This window comes from Leuciscus leuciscus (genome assembly GCF_965113295.1).
Source record: "Leuciscus leuciscus genome assembly, chromosome: 8".
In the NCBI taxonomy this organism is placed as follows: Eukaryota; Metazoa; Chordata; class Actinopteri; order Cypriniformes; family Leuciscidae; genus Leuciscus; species Leuciscus leuciscus.
Window position 1 is genome coordinate 7,262,722 of NC_138732.1, and position 18,767 is coordinate 7,281,488.

The window sequence follows — 18,767 nt, forward strand, 5'->3', positions numbered from 1 at the left end:
AAATTTCACAAAGGTTTAAAAGGTCATGAACACGTCAAAGCGAACGGGACGTAGCGATACTACATGCTACAATGGACGCTTCAATAAAACATCATCATGCATCCATTCAGAAAGACAAATGTTCTAGTTTATATTGTTTACTCTGACGTGTCCAGTGTAGACAGACTCAAACGAGTCATGTCAAAAAATGTGCCTGGTGCAGATGCGTTGGATGGGTTTATTATAAGCGAGACCATCACGTTCACTCTTGACTGAGTGTTAGCTTACTCAATTGCTTCCTCATGACACATAGCAACACAGCTAAAAGTATTTGAACCTTTTATTGAAAGTAGCCTACTTTTAACTGCTGAGACATGCCTTCACAAGCACCCGTAAGAGCGACTACTCACGCAGGACGAGTTAAAGTTTGCAAAATATGCTTTATTTTTGTAATTCCGCAAAGGGCCACTAGTGTCACAGAAACTACATACTTCACCTTTAATCCATTAATTTGTGACTTATCTTGCAGTTGTCAGCATTTTATAAAACCAAAAAGCCATTAAAGGCTGTGCATTACAGTGAGTAAATCACAACAACACTCCTAAACCCTAGTAAAATCACTGTAAGTGACAGCCTCTCATGGCTTATTGCTTCAGTAAGAATTCTGGGATCATTTCAACACTCTGACAAAAGATTTCAAACAGGCTCTCTGAGTATCACACTGATTGCAAGCTGTTGCTTGTCTCTGACACTTATCTAGAGGATTAAGTGTGTATTGAACAATGTGTCTCTTTATTGAGATTCCATGAAAGTAAACATGGCAACCTCACAGTTTTCTGGACACCTAGTTAAACCCTTTTCATTTCTTATGAACAGAAGAAATAAAGTGCCAAATTTTCTGCGATAAATACATCGCAAAACAATTATTACTCAATATTTTTGTATTTTTTTTCCAGTACAAATATTTAATATGCTTAAAACAAGAAAACAAGTCTGTCAGTGGGGTAAGAAAAGAAAAAAACTAATTGTAAGGCAAAACATGATTATTATTCTTACCTCACAGACTTAATAAATGCACTTTTTTTTTTTGAGAAAGCAAAATTTAAGATATTTGTAATGGAAAAAAAGACAAAAATTCTAAGTAAGAATATATATATATATATATATATATATATATATATATATATATATTTTTTTTTTTTTTTTTTTTTTCAGTGAAAAGATATCTAACTATTTATATTAGGGGAGTTTTATGCATAGACGGGCCAACTTCTGCATATATGTCCACTTATTTTAAATCACATTTAATGTTGGGAGAGTCATAATTTAGTCGTTTTATTTATTTTATATTGTAAAGTGAGATTAAAAACAAAATCACCTGAGGCACTTTTGCGAGGGTCATGTTGGATGGTCTCTTCACTGGTGATGTGTTATTCTCCTCCTCCTCTTCATCTTCATCATCTGATTCCTTTACACCTGAAAAATAAATAAAACCAGACATCAATAACTGGTTTAAATAAATACAATACAACTTCTCATGTCAAGGTTCATATGACAAAACCAGTCTGACATATGCAAGTGCTGCACTTGTTTAATATCCGGAGAAGCTGAAACTGTCTGAACAGCCTGTGAAAACATATGGAAGCGATTATATCCGCGCAAATGGTGTCACATGGTGCTGGTTAATCATTCTGAGTCCGTATAGGGAGAGTGCAGGGCCCTTTAGGACGGCCGGATTAGTCCCATGGACATCACAACAGGTACAGAGAAACATTCCATCAGAGAGAAGAGTAAACAACAGAGGCAAAAGACACACTTGGGAAATGCTCTTTCTGAACTCTCTGTTTTGAGTAGTCATGTTCAGTCCTAACAAATGTGGAAAGACAGAAAGGTACTCACTGACGAAATGCTGGCCGCTGATGTAGACCGGACCCCCTCCGGACCGCAGGCGAAAGGACACAGGAGGAGTGACCTCAAAACCTCCCAGACTTAGCTAGAGGGAACATACGGACACACATGTAGTTATCCAAACTGAGCCGAGAATGATCCCTTCAACAAACTCAACACTAGCAAAAAGTTTGAATTATGATCTACTTTTAGAAAACACACACACACACACACACACACACACACACACACACACACACAGTCCACAGCTTATTAAATAAACATCAAACATCTTAAACTTACCACATCAAGGCTCTTTTCCAAACTCTAGTGAGCTACCTTGCTTTCTAATACATACACTACTGTTCAACAGCAAATCAGTAAGATTCTTTTTAAAATAAATTAATACTTTATTCAGCAAGGCCAAGAAAGCATTAAAATGATCAAAATTGACAGAAAAGACATTTATAATGTAACGAAAGACTGACATTTTGAACTAAATGCTGTTCTTTTGAACTTTCTATTCATCAAAGAATTCTGAAAAAAATATTATCACAGTTTCCACCAAAAATATTAAGCAGCACAACGGTTTTAAACATAGACATATAAGAAATAATAAGATATAATAAGAAGAAATTATTCTTGAGCAGCAGATCAGCATTTAAGGGTGTGTTCACATTTCTAGTTCTGTTCTCTTGGTTCTTTTGGTCCAGGGATTAAAAAAAAGAAAATGACACTGGCTCGCTTAGTGTTCACACGGTCATGTTTAACACCAAACCTACAGAAACTAAACAAAAACCAGTTTTTATGACAAAACGTCTAAAACAATACTGTGCGTGCTGGGCTACATGCGCTCGTTGTATGTGCGTACATATGGTGTGTTTTTTTTTAACCAGATGATAACTCACGAAGAGCATACAAAACATGTAAAGGAGTCAAAACAGCACCTGAAATGTCTCCGTCACACACACAAATGAAGATCTGCTGCGAGGAGACGGCAGATCCGACACCTTTACTGAACTGAAACGGGCAACATAGAGCCTATGATGAGAAGAGCCAGGTATGCTTGAGCATTTTGATTTTTAGGGTCGCATCTTGTGACATCACATCCTGTTTTTGGTTCGTTCAGATGTCTTTGGTCTATGTTGCATGCATATTTTAGTTGAACCACACCAGACTTCATTTGGAAACCTAAAAAAAGTGTGTCTTGGTTCACTTGTCAGGTGTGCACCAGGGTTCGCACCGCAGCGTTCACACACACATTCAGATAATCCCACCCGGGGGTTGGTTTAATCGAACCGAACCTGCCATGTGTGAACACACCCTTAGAATGACTTCTGAAGGATCACATGACACTGAAGAATCACGTGACACTGAAGACTGGAGTAATGATGCTGAAAATTCAGCTTAGTTTGCCATAACAATCATTTATAGAAAACAGATATTTAAAATTGTAATAATATTTAGCAATTTGACTTTTTTTTTTTTATTCCACTGTATTTTTAAATAAATGTAGCCTCTGTGAGTATAAAACACTTGTTTAAAAAACATAACCAAAACTTTTAAACGGTAATGTAAATTGTTGTGTCTTAAAGGAATAGTTCACCCAAAAATGAAAATTATCCCATAATTTACTCCCCCTCAAGCCATCCTTCTTTCAGCCAAATACAATCGGAGTTATATTAAAAATAGCCTGGCTCTTCCCAGCTTTATAATGGGAGTGAATGGTGGCTGAGATTTTGAAGCCCAAAAAAGCTTCGATAAAGGCCTTCTGAAGCAAAGCGATGCATTTTTGTAAGAAATACGTCATGCGTCAGGTCAGAGGTCAATCTTCCACTGGAACTAGACTCGCGGAAAGCCAGCGATTATATAAAGTTATAAATATGGATATTCACATTTTTCTTACAAAAATGCATTGCTTCACTTCAGAAGGCCTTTATTAACCCGGAGCTGTATGGATTACTTTTATGATGGATGGATGCGCTTTTTAGGGCTTCAAAATCCAAGTTACCATTCACTCCCATTATAAAGCTGGGAAGAGCCAGGATATTATTTAAAGGCGTGGTTGATTATGATTTCATTTTTCTAACTTTAGTTAGAGTGTAATGTTGCTGTTTGAGCATAAAAAACACTCAAAGTTCAAAGCAAAGGGAGATATTTGCTTTTAAAGAAATTGCTTTTTAAGGACTACAACAAACGGCTGGTAGGGACTACACAAGCTTCCTCCGGGGTTAGTGACATCACCAACCCTAAAATTTACATAAACCCCGCCCCCGGAACACGATTTATAGATTATCATGACAGAATATGCTAATCAATGACTAAAAGATAGTTAACTCTGCTACATAAATGTATCAATTAACCATTCAGAATTGTCCTGTTGCTTCTACATGTTGTCACTTCTTCTTGAGTCTATCCATCATTGTCTGACTCCGGTTTGAACATAAAAGGCTAAAAGATTTTGACATTTTCAGTGCATGTCTGTGTGAGTGCAAGCTGTTGAAGCTCCGCCCCCTGTGCCAGGAGCACCAGCTTATTTGCATTTAAAGGAACAGACACAAAAACTGTGCGTTTTTGCTCAGTCTCAAAAAGTGACAACTTTAACATGCTATATAAAAATATCTGTGAGGTATTTTGAGCTAAAACTTCACATACACACTCTGGGGACATCAAAGACTTATTTTACATCTTGTGAATAGGGCATTATACCACCCCTTTAACATAACTCCGACTGAAAGTCGGAAGAAGAAAGACATATGCAGCCAGGATGGCTTGAGGGGGATTCAATTATGGAATAATTTTAATTTTGGGGTGAACTAACCCTTTAAAAAATGCACTACTAATCAAGGCTACTTGTTGTTTATCTGGCAATTTTGTGCAAAATCAGATGATAAATGATTCCCGCCACAAACAACCAAACAAAATTTGTTTCCCAGAAAGAATTCATGACTGGGAGCCATCCTGATCATTCCATGCCAGTACATCTAAGACAGGCCTACAGCTAAATATCAGTACACAATTGCACAACTCGCGAAATGCAAGCCACGGCCAAAAATTCTGAATGAACATTCCACTGCACCAGGCAACGGCACTTGCATCGATGGCAACCAGATGTAAACAGCTGAGGGCGCGATGGTCTGCTTAATGCTTTAAATGACAGCTATTTAACTGTTGTAATTACGCTGAATGGCGAACAATCCCTCACGTCCAAAATCATCTCAGATGATCTGTTTCAACATAAACGCTGACTGATGAGTTGATTGTCTCCCGAGCAATCAAGACAAAACCTTGTAATTGAGGTACAATTATTGCTTGACTCTTTTTTTGAGTCAGATATCCTGGGGCGTTTTCTAATTTTGGGGATTGCGTAAACTGAATAAATTCCAAGATCTTACAGACAGGGTCAAAATTACACACACAAAAAAGAAAAGGGCTTACAAACATGCTCTAAACTCGTTGACCACAAGGTGTGAAGAAGGTCAAAACGCCAACATTAAAATTCCTGAAACTCCAGCCACTGTGATAGGCTAATCATACCACCAAGTTTGTATTTATCTGAACACAAATAGAGTTGCAGATTCTGCGTTCTGTTCGCACTGAGCCATAAAACATAGATTCCTCCCACTTCTTTGGAAATGCTCATGTTTTCCATAGCTGATATAAAACAGAGGCGAATATGTGCTGATGTCATGGAGAGCTTGTGTCTGCTGTCCTGATGATGCAACAATGGCCCAGCCCCTTCCATAAACAATCTGTCAATCACAACTTGACCAGCCTCGGCACAGCTGGAATTTTTATTAGACACATTCTTCCAATACCATAAAACACCCAGAACAGGAATCCCTCCACAGTATAAATCCACATTCAAAGTGTTATTGACGGCATAACAACACTTGGCTGGTTCAGTTAAACTTTAGAATAAGAGGCCATTTTAGTTAACGCTAGTCAATGCATTAACTACACGTTTGTTACAGTATGTATTAATCTTTGATAATATTAGTAAATAAAAATACAACTGTTCATTGTTAGTTCATGTTAGAATAGGTCCATTAAATAATATTAACAGATACAACTTTTATAATAATAGATAGATAGATAGATAGATAGATAGATAGATAGATAGATAGATAGATAGATAGATAGATAGATAGATAGATAGATAGATAGATAGATAGATAGATAGATAGACAGGAAGATAGATAGATAGATAGATAGATAGATAGATAGATAGATAGATAGATAGATAGATAGATAGATAGATAGATAGATAGATAGATAGATAGATAGATAGATAGACAGACAGGAAGATAGATAGATAGATAGATAGATAGATAGATAGATAGATAGATAGATAGATAGATAGATAGATAGATAGATAGATAGATAGATAGATAGATAGATAGATAGATAGATAGATAGATAGATCGATCTTTGGAATGTAATACTGTGTATTAGTAAATGTCAAAATAAACATTAACTAAGATTAATAAATGTTTTAGAAGTATTTTTACATTCTTAGCTCATGTTAATTAATAGTTAGGCTAATTTATGTTAACAAATTAAATCTTATTGTACAGTGTTACCGCATTTCCTTTTTGTTTTACAAAATGAATTATGGTAAACTTGTAATATCACCTGCAATATTTATTTCTCTGCCAAATAACTGATTTTGTTTTTTGACCAAAACGTGTTTTGAAGTAAAACTCTCTCAATTAAAGGAACCTTTGGTTACACTTTGTTTGAAGGTGTCCTTGTAATTATACAATTAAAGGGATAGTTCACTCAAAAATGAACATTTAAAGGACACTGCACATCACAGTGTTACCGAAGCTTTCTTACATTGGCCAGCTTGTACATTGGAATCAAGAAAATTATGATCACTGAATTAATAACAGTATCCAATCTGCAGTAGAATAACTTTTGAATGATGCATTCAGGACTAGATAAATGACTACAAATAGAGGTTTATGTTCATGACATAAAACTCTACAGAAATGGAGCCTAGCACACTTACAGAAGGCAGAACGGACGGCTTCAGGACAGCGAGAGTGATTTTGGTCGTTTTGCCATCGTAAGTCAATCCCTCCATCTCCACGGTGTGGAATTTATCCTCCGCCTCTGCACCCAAACACACCTGAGAACACAGGTGAAGACGTGCGCGTGAGAGAGGAAACTGCTTTGTTCATGAGAGATTACAGGCTATTTAAATAACGCATCCATAATATGCATCACTTGCACAATGATGAGGAATTCTGACAACAAAATTCCCATTAGATCTAGTCCAAGCGGATAATTCTACAGATACTATGACAATAATATTATAGAACTATATGCAATGTTATAGAACATAATGTATAAAACAGATCAGAATAGAATGTTTTAGAATAGAATAGAGTTCAGAGTTAAATAAAACCAACTCACCGCACCTGCTGATTTCACATAATCATGCATTTTTACAGGAGTTAAGATTAATTAGGGTCTAAAAACCCATATGGAAAATGATAAGGAGAACAAAACAGAAGAAAAGTGCTACATCACATGATAACATTATAGATTACAATAGAAAAGAAAAGAATGTAAACATCAGTTCACAAACTCCACATTTATCTTTAAACTATTCCATGCAGGACTGAATATCTGTGTTATTATTGAGTAGTTTTAATAATTCATCTTCCTCACCGCCTTGAGTGACAGCTGATGTTCAGACTCATCATCATCCAACTCAACTTTGTGCTCTTTCTTATCTGCTTTCAGCGAGCAACCTACAGCAAGACGACAAAACTTGTGTTTTATTCAACAATGTTGTAAACATGATGCAAACTTTAAGGAAAAACCCTTCTCAACGATCAACAATCCCACATTATACACAACCTCCTTTATACAGGCTGTTGACACGAGATCATAGCAAACAAAAGAGGAAAAGAAATACTCATAGTCCTTAATATATTTTAAATAATATTGATTTAATATTATTAATATACGTTATAAATAAAATAGCATTTAATTGTATAAACATAAAGCTATTAACAAAGACATGTGGCTAGCTGCATTAGCCACAACTCTTTTATTACACTGCAATACTGCAGCAGACGCATGTATATGATGTACTGCATGATGGTATATTATTGATCATCGCAAATATATGATTATGCAACATGAGGGTTTATTTCAGCTCACCGAACAAATACATCTGAGGTCGGCTGATGTCTTTAATGTTATCCTCCATTTTTTGCGCCACAGAAGTCCTGTTAATCGTAGTTCCGGCGTGTGATTGACAATTGAATGGACGAATGAGAGTGCTAAAGTGGGCGGGCTTTTGGAAGTATCATCCAATAGCATGCACCATTGGTGCATCAGTAAACTGCTCTTTGTTTTCTTTTTCTTGCTTTCAGTACCACGTTTATCCGCCAGATGACGCCCCATAATAAAATATTCGGTATATTTGCCTCTGCGTTTTTTGCCAAATATACCTGTTTTTTATTTATTTATGATAATTAGCTAAATGTTTCATTATAATTAGATGTATGATTTAATGCAATTTGACATTCATCCTAAATAATAACAATAATGACACATTATTATTATTATTATGTATTGATGTTGTTTTTGTTGTTGTTGTTGTTGTTTTTAAAATGATTGTCTTCCTAATCTTTCACCAAAACATAATAAATTGCTGCGTTGCTTAAAAAATAAAAAACAATAATAAAATGGCCATGGGTAATATATCAAGTCCCATTGGGTTTCTCGTTGAATATCAAGTTTATACAAAGTATAACAAAACATTTCAAATCAAAATTTCCAACAGAAGAAAAAAAAATCATCAAGGGACATTAAAAGCAATAGAAAAATAAATTAATAAAGATCTATAATGTAGTAGGTGCCGACCTAATGTGAACTGGATATTTTACCAATTGAAAATATCCTTTGCATTTTGAAAGAAGGCGCTGTGTGTGATTTTTCATACATAAAATGTCTCAACCACCTCACAGATAGAAATATGAAATATTTCTGAAATAATGAAATATTGAGGAAATTGGGACTGTTGAAAAAGCAAGATCAGACAAACAGAAATGGGCTGCTCTTTTTAGCCATTCAGAAAAGCCTGTCAATCATTTTCGGGCAGGGTTTGGTGAAATCGGGTTGGCTGACAAGTCTTGAGAGGGCGGGGTTTTACAAAGAGGGCGTTTAAAAATGGCGAGTGTTAATTACATTTATTTTACTGTCTATGAATAAAACGAGTACTATGAGTGATGTACTGCTCCTTTGTTTCTATAGGTTGTTGTACAGGTTATTTTATAGCTCCCTTTTATTTATTTTTTTATTTATTTTTTGTTTGTTTTTTGTATATGTGGCTGGTTTCGGTTCTTTTTCTGAATATGCCCCTACTGTAATCGTTTGTATTGTTGTTGTTTTTTTTTTGTTCCTCTGCTAGAGTATGTATCTTGTTGTTGTGTGGTTCAATAAAAAAAAAAAAAGTAGGCTACTATGGCTCACAAATTTATTTAATTTTTTTTTTTTTTTTTTTTTTTTACTATGGCTCACAATGGACCACTTGCACTGATGTTCGTGACGCACTTCCGCTTGGAAATAGTACGTCTCACTTTTTTCCGGTTATGTTTACTTTCAATGTAGGCCTACTGTGGTCAATGAGTTGAACAAACACTAAAATGAGTATCCGCAATAAGATTTAAAAATGTGGCCATTTTTATTGACAGGAGAAGGTATATTCTGATGTTCAGCCTAGCCTACTGTGTGCAGAATTTTCCAAATTTATTGGAACATGAAGTTTTAATCCAACCCAAACCGATCTGAGAAAGCAGCAAGTGTTAAAAATCACCACAGGGTGTCAGTGTTGGTCTAAACTAGTGACCGCGACGCTGAAGTGTGTGAGAACAGATGAATAACATCAGTAGAAACCACGAACATTTTTGATTAAATATTTTAATTATTCGGTGTCATTTTGCAATGTCAATCTTTTCACTATTTACATGTTCATGCCCAAAATGCTATAATATTCAAAGTAGTTGACTGTCATTCTCCTCTACGCTGTGTAGTTGTTGATTAAATAGCCTAGCCTATCTAACATCATTACAGGCACCTCGCCAGCACTCATTTATTCAACTATTTTAAAAGACTGGAATAAACACCAGCACACACAAGCAATCCTTTTAATAGTCAATTTCATTAAATAATGTAAACCCAACAGGTATGAAATGTCCGAAAGAGAGAGAAAAAAAACCTGAAGACGAGCATATATGCATATCATTTTCATATGCTGCAATATATGAATACATAATATTTTGCCTATTTATTATTCAGAATGCACAGTGGGAAAATATATTTATAGGAACATTTCAGCAGGCTCAAAATAATTAATACAGAGATCATTATTCATTGTTTTAATCAATTTGCAGCCTTAAAACATAGTGATAATCTGCATTCTCATGTATAGGTGCGCATAACTCCCCATATACTGACTAGAACGCTGAAGTAGTTGTGAAAGTCCATACCTTTGGCTTTGTAGTCTACTGGTAAAGACTGAAGGAATGTCCCAACAACTGTTAAAGACAAAGTAGGCTACTGCATTGAGGAGGTAGTGATTCACTGTGTCGAAATGCTTGAAACTCTCCACGCTGAGGACATCTGCTGGTTAAAGCGAAAATGCAACGAAAACTATTGTAATCAATGTCATCACACATAAACTGTCTATGTAATATGCTATGCAGTAATTAATGAATTTATAGCACTTATTATGTAACACTTTAACAATTGGAATTTTCAATTTGTAAAAATTCTACAAAATTTTTTTACGAACATAAATTATAAAACTGATTAGAGATCAGTTATTATATTAGCCATGAGTTCCAATAAAGATACATTGTAGGCTATATATGTTATATGTAGACTAGTAATTTATTAATGTGTGGCATTTATTTTGTTTACCAAGAAACTTGTAAACACTTTAACAAGTGGAATTTTAAGACATTTATAGGAACTCTGCACAATTTTTATGAACATAAATTATAAAACTGAACTGAGATCAGTACAGTGTTGGGTAAGTTACTCAAAAAAAAGTAATGAATTACTAGCTACTAATTACATCTTCAACAGTGTAATTAGATTACTGTACTAATTACTCTCTCTCTAAACGGTATTGGATTACTTATTATAATTAGGCTACTTTCTAAATCCCATATCAGCCTCGACCAGTTAAAAACTGAACTTTTGATTCTTTCAAATAAACAATAGGCATACAATTGCTTAAATTATTCTTGAATTTATGACCAAAGTAATTAAAGGGAGAGTGCCCCCTCTGTCTCAAAATGTATTGTGTGCCTCTCTGATAAATTTAAATAATAATTATTATTATAATAAATATTATAATAAATAACAATACAATACACCATTGCCACTAATGTCATAGTTTTTATCCAATGCAAGGCCATAGCAAGTGTTATTAGCTTGGGGAATACATCTAGTGAAATGAAATCTTAAGTCCATGTCCAACTCTAAATTGTAAGGAATTTATATATTTGATTTCATAGTTTATTATTCACTAACATGAACTAACCATTAGCAACCACATTTGTTACGGTAGGCTATTTGTTAATCTTAGTTAATAATAATACGACTGTTAATTGTTTGTTCATGTTGTGTCACAGTCAGTGTATTAACTAATGTTAACAAATAGGCCTCCAACTTTTGATTTTAATAATGTTTTAGTAAATACTGAAATTAATATTAATTAAGATTAATAAATACTGTAGAAGTGCAGTTTATTATTAGTTCGTTAACAAATTTAACTAATGAAACTTTATTGTAAAGTGTTATTTCATGATAACACTTTCATGCATATAATACATACATAAAATTTACAACATCAACAACACTAAACATGAATTCCTCATAATTACCTACTTGATTCTCACTGAATATTTAGTAATATTATCATAATTTCCCAATTTTAGTTTGATGTGTTATGCATTCTTGTATCAACATAGAATGCCAAGGAGAGAAAGGATAAAAATAAACAAGGAACTCTTCTTCTTTTTTTGCCCTTTCTGTCTGTGCACGCCACTTCTTCGAAGCATTGATTCGAAAGATCAAAAGATTCGTAAAGTGTTCGAAGCTTCGATTCGAACGCGCCAGGCTGAGGCAACGGACGCCTCGTGTTTCAGACTAGGCCATGTCGCTCTACGACTATTTATTAAACTCTTCAGAGGATTTACTTGGTTTCCTATTCACAAGAACAAAGGTTTTTTGCTTTGTTAGAGGTGACAGCCATAAAACAAACGACGAAGATAACCACTTCCAGTTCCACCCTTCATGCAGGCGCTTGGTGAAAAGGGCCATCTTGAAAGAAACCCGTTCTAAACAGGCAGCAGCACTTTAACGTGAGTGACCCGTATACACACACACACACACACAGACATGCTGGTCTGACGACACACCCCAAAACACACTCAGAGCTCTCTGTAGTCTCTGGCTCCTGCCAACACTTTCAATTCTTTCTCATAAACACTCAAAAGGAGAGTTTCAATTTATAGTCATGTTTAGTATGGGGTATTTATTAACATATAGCCTACATGTTCTTTTTAATTCAGGGTAATTTTTGAAATGAAATTGCATAGTGGATGTTCAATGTTTTTTAAGGGTCAGTGCTGAAATCAAGTAGAAATGGCTGAAACACACAGTACAATATTTATGTATACATTTCTCTACTAGCCGCCAGATTATCACGTCTTTTTGCTGTGAAATCTTTACTGATTTTTATAAAGTAAACTTAACAATAACTTGTATATTGTTGTTAGTAATATTTCAGAATTTTCTGAACTGAACCAACTTAGGTTTACTTGATTGTATCCAATAAAAAAAAAAAAAAAAAAAAAAAAAAAAAATCATGTTAAAATGTATCTAATATGAAAGATACATAACTGGATACCTCTCAATCATCATTGTATTGCATTGTGTTTATTTTGCTACAGATCTTTGATCATAAAACTAAGACATCTTATTAAGACATTATTGGGAGACTGCTGATATTAATATGCATTTTATGAAAGTCTGCTATGCTGTTACAAATATCTAATTGATTTACATTAATTTACAAGCTATCAGAATTTCATCTTAAGTTTTTGGCCATAAGAACTTCTGCACCAAATTGACTATTATTGCCCAGTTTGGGCCTCTGAATAAAATTGAGTTGTTTGTCCTTCTCGAATTTGAGCTGCATATTCTCACACAATATGAGCCACAAAAGACTGATGTATCAAAAAAAAAAAAAAAAAAACCACTTTGTCTTAAAGGTTCAATTAACTGTTCATGTAAAAAAAATGTATAATAAAAAATATTTTTCAGGCTATTATTTCATGCCACACTTTAAAGGGTTAAAAGGCCTGTCTTTTGTACTTTATTATAATGATGAGAAGTTCAGTTCTTAGATATTTTCCTACGTTCTCACTTTCACAGGAATGTTTTTGCAGACCTGTATCGCTTTCTAGAAGAGAACCAGCTATCTGATGTTCACAAACGCAGATGAGCAGATCGGCAATTCAGATGTGTCAGTAACTGCAGGTTTATCAGTTGTTTGTGTGTGTTGCTTTCCTATGGTGATGCTTTTGACGACCCGACATTGTGTGAAAAAGCCTTTTTATGCTACATTAAATTGTATAGCGATTGTTCCATAGTATGTCATTCTTCGCTTGATAAAATAAATGTTGTCTTTTATTGAATTCTTTCGGAAGATTTGAGTGACTAGACACATAGACATCACTTCATCTATATAAGATTAAAAATAATACATGTCGATACAGTTTATTTTCAGCACACTAAGATATAGCAAGACAGGAGTAAAAAAAAAAAAAAAACGGTTTCAAAATGTCTAATATTGGCTGATATGTTAGTCTTTTTACTTGCATTAGCTGCCAAATGGAGCTGTCATAGATGACATGAGATGTATGGATGATGCATTGTGTTTTTCACTGTTCTGGTATGTCCGGCCCTTTGTTAGTCTTGTATATATCTTTAAGGACTGTGTTTATTCTTCTGGTTGTGTTTGGAAATTGCAGTTGGATCTTTGAACTGTTGGACATCTGATGTAATCTGAAGAAGTGGAGGCCATATAGGTCATATTGGTTTGTAGCGTCTGTGAGATAAACCGGAGCCTGTCTAGGAACATTGAGTGAGATAGGAAGTGTGATTCTTTAACCTCTCGCTTCTCGCTCATCTTGTGTGGCAACATTTTATTGGATGAGGTGAGGGCCCTCAGGTAGATAGGGCAAAAAACAACAAAAACATCAGGCACATCAGGAGGAGAAAGAGAAGCTCAGAGCACCTGCGGCCAAACACAATAGAGATTTTTCGAAAACAGAGACCGAAAGGAATTTCAGCAAAATGAGCCAAGTCACGTCGCAGCGGCAGAATAAGACAGGAAGATGAAAGCGGCTGGAAGACTGACGGAGGAAATGAGGGTCGGAGAGGCGTTACCGCGGCGACCGACTCACACTGACAGGATCTTAACCAGGCGAGATGGCATCAAACTTAGCTAAACAAAACAGGAGTGTGTGATGGCTAAAACAGACATTGTCCTTCTGCTTAGATGGTATAGTCTGAAACAGTTGAACCACTTTATAAGAGAAGAGAATGAATACACAAAGGAAGGTTTGATCAGAAGATTGCTTAAAATATTATACTTTACTTTTATTCTAATGAAATCTAGTTTTTTAAATATGTGCCATTCAGAAGTTTGGGGTTGGTATGTTTTAAAAAAAAAAATTTTTGAAAGACGTCTCTCATGCTCGCCAAGGCTAGTAAAAACAGTAATATTGTGGTGATTGTATTGTGAATTTAAAATAACTGTTTAGTATTTCACTATATTTTGAAATGTAATTTATTCCTGTGATCAAAACTGATCATAGCATCATTACTCCAGTCTTCAGTGTCACATGATCCTTCAGAAATCATTAATATGCTGATTTGCTGCTCAAGAAACATTTCTGATTATTATCAATGCTGAAAACATTAATATTAAACAATATAATAATACATTGCATCTTGAATGCAATGTAAGTTGCTTTGGAGAAAAATCGTGTGGATAAAAGCATATAAATTATATTTTTGTGGAAACCATGCTCTTTTTTTTTGCTGGATTCTTTGATGTAGAGAAAGTTCAAAAGAAAAGCATTTATTTGAAATAGGTTATTTCTATAAAAATATATTTACTGACACTTTCGATCAATTTAATGTATCTTTTCTGAATAAAAGTATCAATTTACTAAAAAGAAAAATCGTACTGACCCCAAATTATACTGTGTGTGTGTGTGTGTGTGTGTGTGTGTGTGTGTGTGTGTGTGTGTGTGTGTGTGTGTGTGTGTGTGTGTGTGTGTGTGTGTGTGTGTGTGTGTGTGTGTGTGTGTACATGTTTTTCAAACCCGGTTGGGACAACCTGAATGCACACAGACTCACGGGGACTCGTGTCACCGTGGGGCCCTAAAATGTCCCCATAAACATGAAAACAAAATGTGTGTGTACTTGATTTAAATGTCTTCTATAATTTCAGAAGCAATTTCCAAGATTGTAATGTTTAATTCACCTTCCCTATAACTAAATTGGATCATGATTATGCGTAATGAATTTTAAAATGAGCTAATCTCACAAGTCCAACAGTATTATTGTTCCCGTTGTTCATGTTGTGTTCCAGTCAACGGCTGGCTCTTTCTACTGTGGAGAGCCATAATCGGTTTATGCTTTAGCATTTCCTGGGAGATGCAGTCGTGTGTAGAACAGAATGTAAAGGCTCATTTACTGTGAATAAAACTGCTATGATTCCACGTCCCCTCCCTGTGTTACGTGTATATCACTCCTCTGTGGTAACCAATGCGATGGCCTGTTTTGACTGCTGTTTCGGCTCACAGAGATCCTATCAGTTGTTTACGCCCCTACGGTGTCTGGGTGGACATGGGTGATGAATGCTTTCAAAATACGTGTCAAGAACTTGTTTTCTGTATAAAACTGCACTCAATTATCATTGATGAATAATGATTTGGACTAAAAATATGTAGTAAAATGAAAAGTGATCTGTGTAACTGCTTACTAATTTTAAAGGTAGTTCACCCAAAAATGAAAATTCTGTCATTATTTACTCACCCTCATGTCGTTCCAAACCGGTAAGACTTTCGTTCATCTTCAGAACACAAATGAAGATCTTTCTGATGAAATCTTGAACGATTTCTGTCCTTCCGTCGACAGCTATGCAACTACCACATTTATGCTTAAAAAAGTTAATAAAGAGACTGTAAAACTAATCCATATGAAATTTTCTAAAGAGACTCGATCGCTTTATCTGATGAACAGATTGAATTTAGGCTATTCACAAATAAGCTATTCAAACAAATAAGATTGAAATTAGGCTATTCACAAATAAGTGGTAAACGGAAGCTCAAGCATGTTCACTTGACGTGCGAGAACCAATGAGGTTCATTCTCGTGTTACGCAGCACATTTGAGCTTCTGCAAGAACCAATGAGGTTCATTCTCGTGTTACGCAGCACGTTTGAGCTTCTGCAAGAACCAATGAGGTTCATTCTTGTGTTACGCAGGACGTTTGAGCTTCTGCAAGAACCAATGAGGTTCATTCTCGTGTTACGCAGCACGTTTGAGCTCCTGCAAGAACCAATGAGGTTCAGTCTCGTGTTACGCAGCACGTTTGAGCTTCCGCAAGAACCAATGAGGTTCATTCTTGTGTTACGCGGGACGTTTGAGCTTCCGTAAGAACCAGTGAGGTTCATTCTCGTGTTACGCGGGACGTTTGAGCTTCCGTAAGAACCAGTGAGGTTCATTCTCGTGTTACGCAGGACGTTTGAGCTTCTGCAAGAACCAATGAGGTTCATTCTCGTGTTACGCAGGACGTTTGAGCTTCCGCAAGAACCAATGAGGTTCATTCTTGTGTTACGCAGCAGGTTTGAGCTTCTGCAAGAACCAATGAGGTTCATTCTCGTGTTAAGCAGCACGTTTGAGCTTCTGCAAGAACCAATGAGGTTCATTCTCGTGTTACGCAGCACGTTTGAGCTTCAGTAAGAACCAATGAGGTTCATTCTCGTGTTACGTGAATCATTGAGCTTCCGCAAGAACCAGTGAGGTTCATTCTCGTGTTATGCAGCACGTTTGAGCTTCCGCAAGAACCAATGAGGTTAATTCTCGTGTTACGCAGCACATTTGAGCTTCTGCAAGAACCAATGAGGTTCATTCTCGTGTTACGCAGCACGTTTGAGCTTCTGCAAGAACCAATGAGGTTCATTCTCGTGTTACGCAGCACGTTTGAGCTTCTGCAAGAACCAATGAGGTTCAGTCTCGTGTTACGCAGCACGTTTGAGCTTCCGCAAGAACCAATGAGGTTCATTCTCGTGTTACGCAGCACGTTTGAGCTTCTGCAAGAACCAATGAGGTTCATTCTCGTGTTACGCAGCACGTTTGAGCTTCAGTAAGAACCAATGAGGTTCATTCTCGTGTTACGTGAATCATTGAGCTTCCGCAAGAACCAGTGAGGTTCATTCTCGTGTTACGCAGCACGTTTGAGCTTCCGCAAGAACCAATGAGGTTCATTCTCGTGTTACGCAGGACGTTTGAGCTTCCGTAAGAACCAGTGAGGTTCATTCTCGTGTTACGCGGGACGTTTGAGCTTCTGTAAGAACCAGTGAGGTTCATTCTCGTGTTACGCAGGACGTTTGAGCTTCCGTAAGAACCAGTGAGGTTCATTCTCGTGTTACGCAGCACGTTTGAGCTTCCGCAAGAACCAATGAGGTTCATTCTTGTGTTACGCAGCAGGTTTGAGCTTCTGCAAGAACCAATGAGGTTCATTCTCGTGTTAAGCAGCACGTTTGAGCTTCTGCAAGAACCAATGAGGTTCATTCTCGTGTTACGCAGCACGTTTGAGCTTCAGTAAGAACCAATGAGGTTCATTCTCGTGTTACGTGAATCATTGAGCTTCCGCAAGAACCAGTGAGGTTCATTCTCGTGTTACGCAGCACGTTTGAGCTTCCGCAAGAACCAATGAGGTTAATTCTCGTGTTACGCAGCACGTTTGAGCTTCCGCAAGAACCAATGAGGTTAATTCTCGTGTTACGCAGCACGTTTGAGCTTCAGTAAGAACCAATGAGGTTCATTCTCGTGTTACGTGAATCATTGAGCTTCCGCAAGAACCAGTGAGGTTCATTCTCGTGTTACGCAGCACGTTTGAGCTTCCGCAAGAACCAATGAGGTTAATTATCGTGTTACGCAGCACATTTGAGCTTCTGCAAGAACCAATGAGGTTCATTCTCGTGTTACGCAGCACGTTTGAGCTTCTGCAAGAACCAATGAGGTTCATTCTCGTGTTACGCAGCACGTTTGAGCTTCTGCAAGAACCAATGAGGTTCATTCTCGTGTTACGCAGCACATTTGAGCTTCTGCAAGAACCAATGAGGTTCATTCTCGAATTACGCAGCACGTTTGAGCTTCAGCGAGAACCAATGAGGTTCATTCTCGCTCGTCAAACAGGTTCGGTTGAGATTCTCTTTATGTCTGCTGATCAATGTTTAAATGTGAACAAAAGCCTAAATTAAATCTGTTCTTCAGCGATCGTGTCTCTTCAGAAAATTTGGACTAAACCACTCAATATGGATTTGTTTTACAATCTCTTTATGAACTTTTTGAAGTGTCAAAGTGGTAGTGACGTAGCTGTCAATGGAGGGACAAAAAGCTCTCAGATTTCATTAAAAAGATCTTTGTGTTTTGAAGATGAAACGACATGAGTGTGAGTAATTAATGACAGAATTAAACATTTTGGGTGAAATATCCCTTTAAAATAAGCCATTTGATTTCCCCAAATGTTATAAAAACTGTGGTGGTGCTATCCCGATCAGCCCA

The 18,767-nt window shown here is 36.3% G+C and overlaps 1 protein-coding gene and 2 long non-coding RNA genes across 4 annotated transcripts in view; 2 read left to right on the plus strand and 1 right to left on the minus strand.

Annotated features, from left to right (window-relative positions):
• The window catches only part of npm1b (nucleophosmin 1b), a 31,271-nt gene extending 23,129 nt beyond the window's left edge, over positions 1 to 8,142 (minus strand). For both annotated transcript variants that reach the window (XM_082177132.1, XM_082177133.1), the window contains exons 1-5: positions 8,044 to 8,142; positions 7,546 to 7,628; positions 6,881 to 7,000; positions 1,879 to 1,972; positions 1,358 to 1,455 (exon numbers count right to left, since the gene is read on the minus strand). In XM_082177132.1, the coding sequence (XP_082033258.1) occupies positions 1,358 to 1,455; positions 1,879 to 1,972; positions 6,881 to 7,000; positions 7,546 to 7,628; positions 8,044 to 8,092 (444 nt within the window). In that variant the 5' untranslated portion in view covers positions 8,093 to 8,142. The remainder of the gene's footprint in view (positions 1 to 1,357; positions 1,456 to 1,878; positions 1,973 to 6,880; positions 7,001 to 7,545; positions 7,629 to 8,043) is intronic.
• Positions 8,143 to 11,978: 3,836 nt separating this feature from the next.
• The window catches only part of LOC309504203, an 87,360-nt gene continuing 80,571 nt past the window's right edge, over positions 11,979 to 18,767 (plus strand). Inside the window, exon 1 of the long non-coding RNA XR_014208013.1 lies at positions 11,979 to 12,260. This is a non-coding gene — a long non-coding RNA (uncharacterized lncRNA). The remainder of the gene's footprint in view (positions 12,261 to 18,767) is intronic.
• On the plus strand, positions 15,281 to 18,537 carry LOC309504202. Its single transcript, XR_014208012.1, has 3 exons — positions 15,281 to 16,229; positions 16,274 to 17,375; positions 17,511 to 18,537. It is a non-coding gene; the product is annotated as an uncharacterized lncRNA (long non-coding RNA).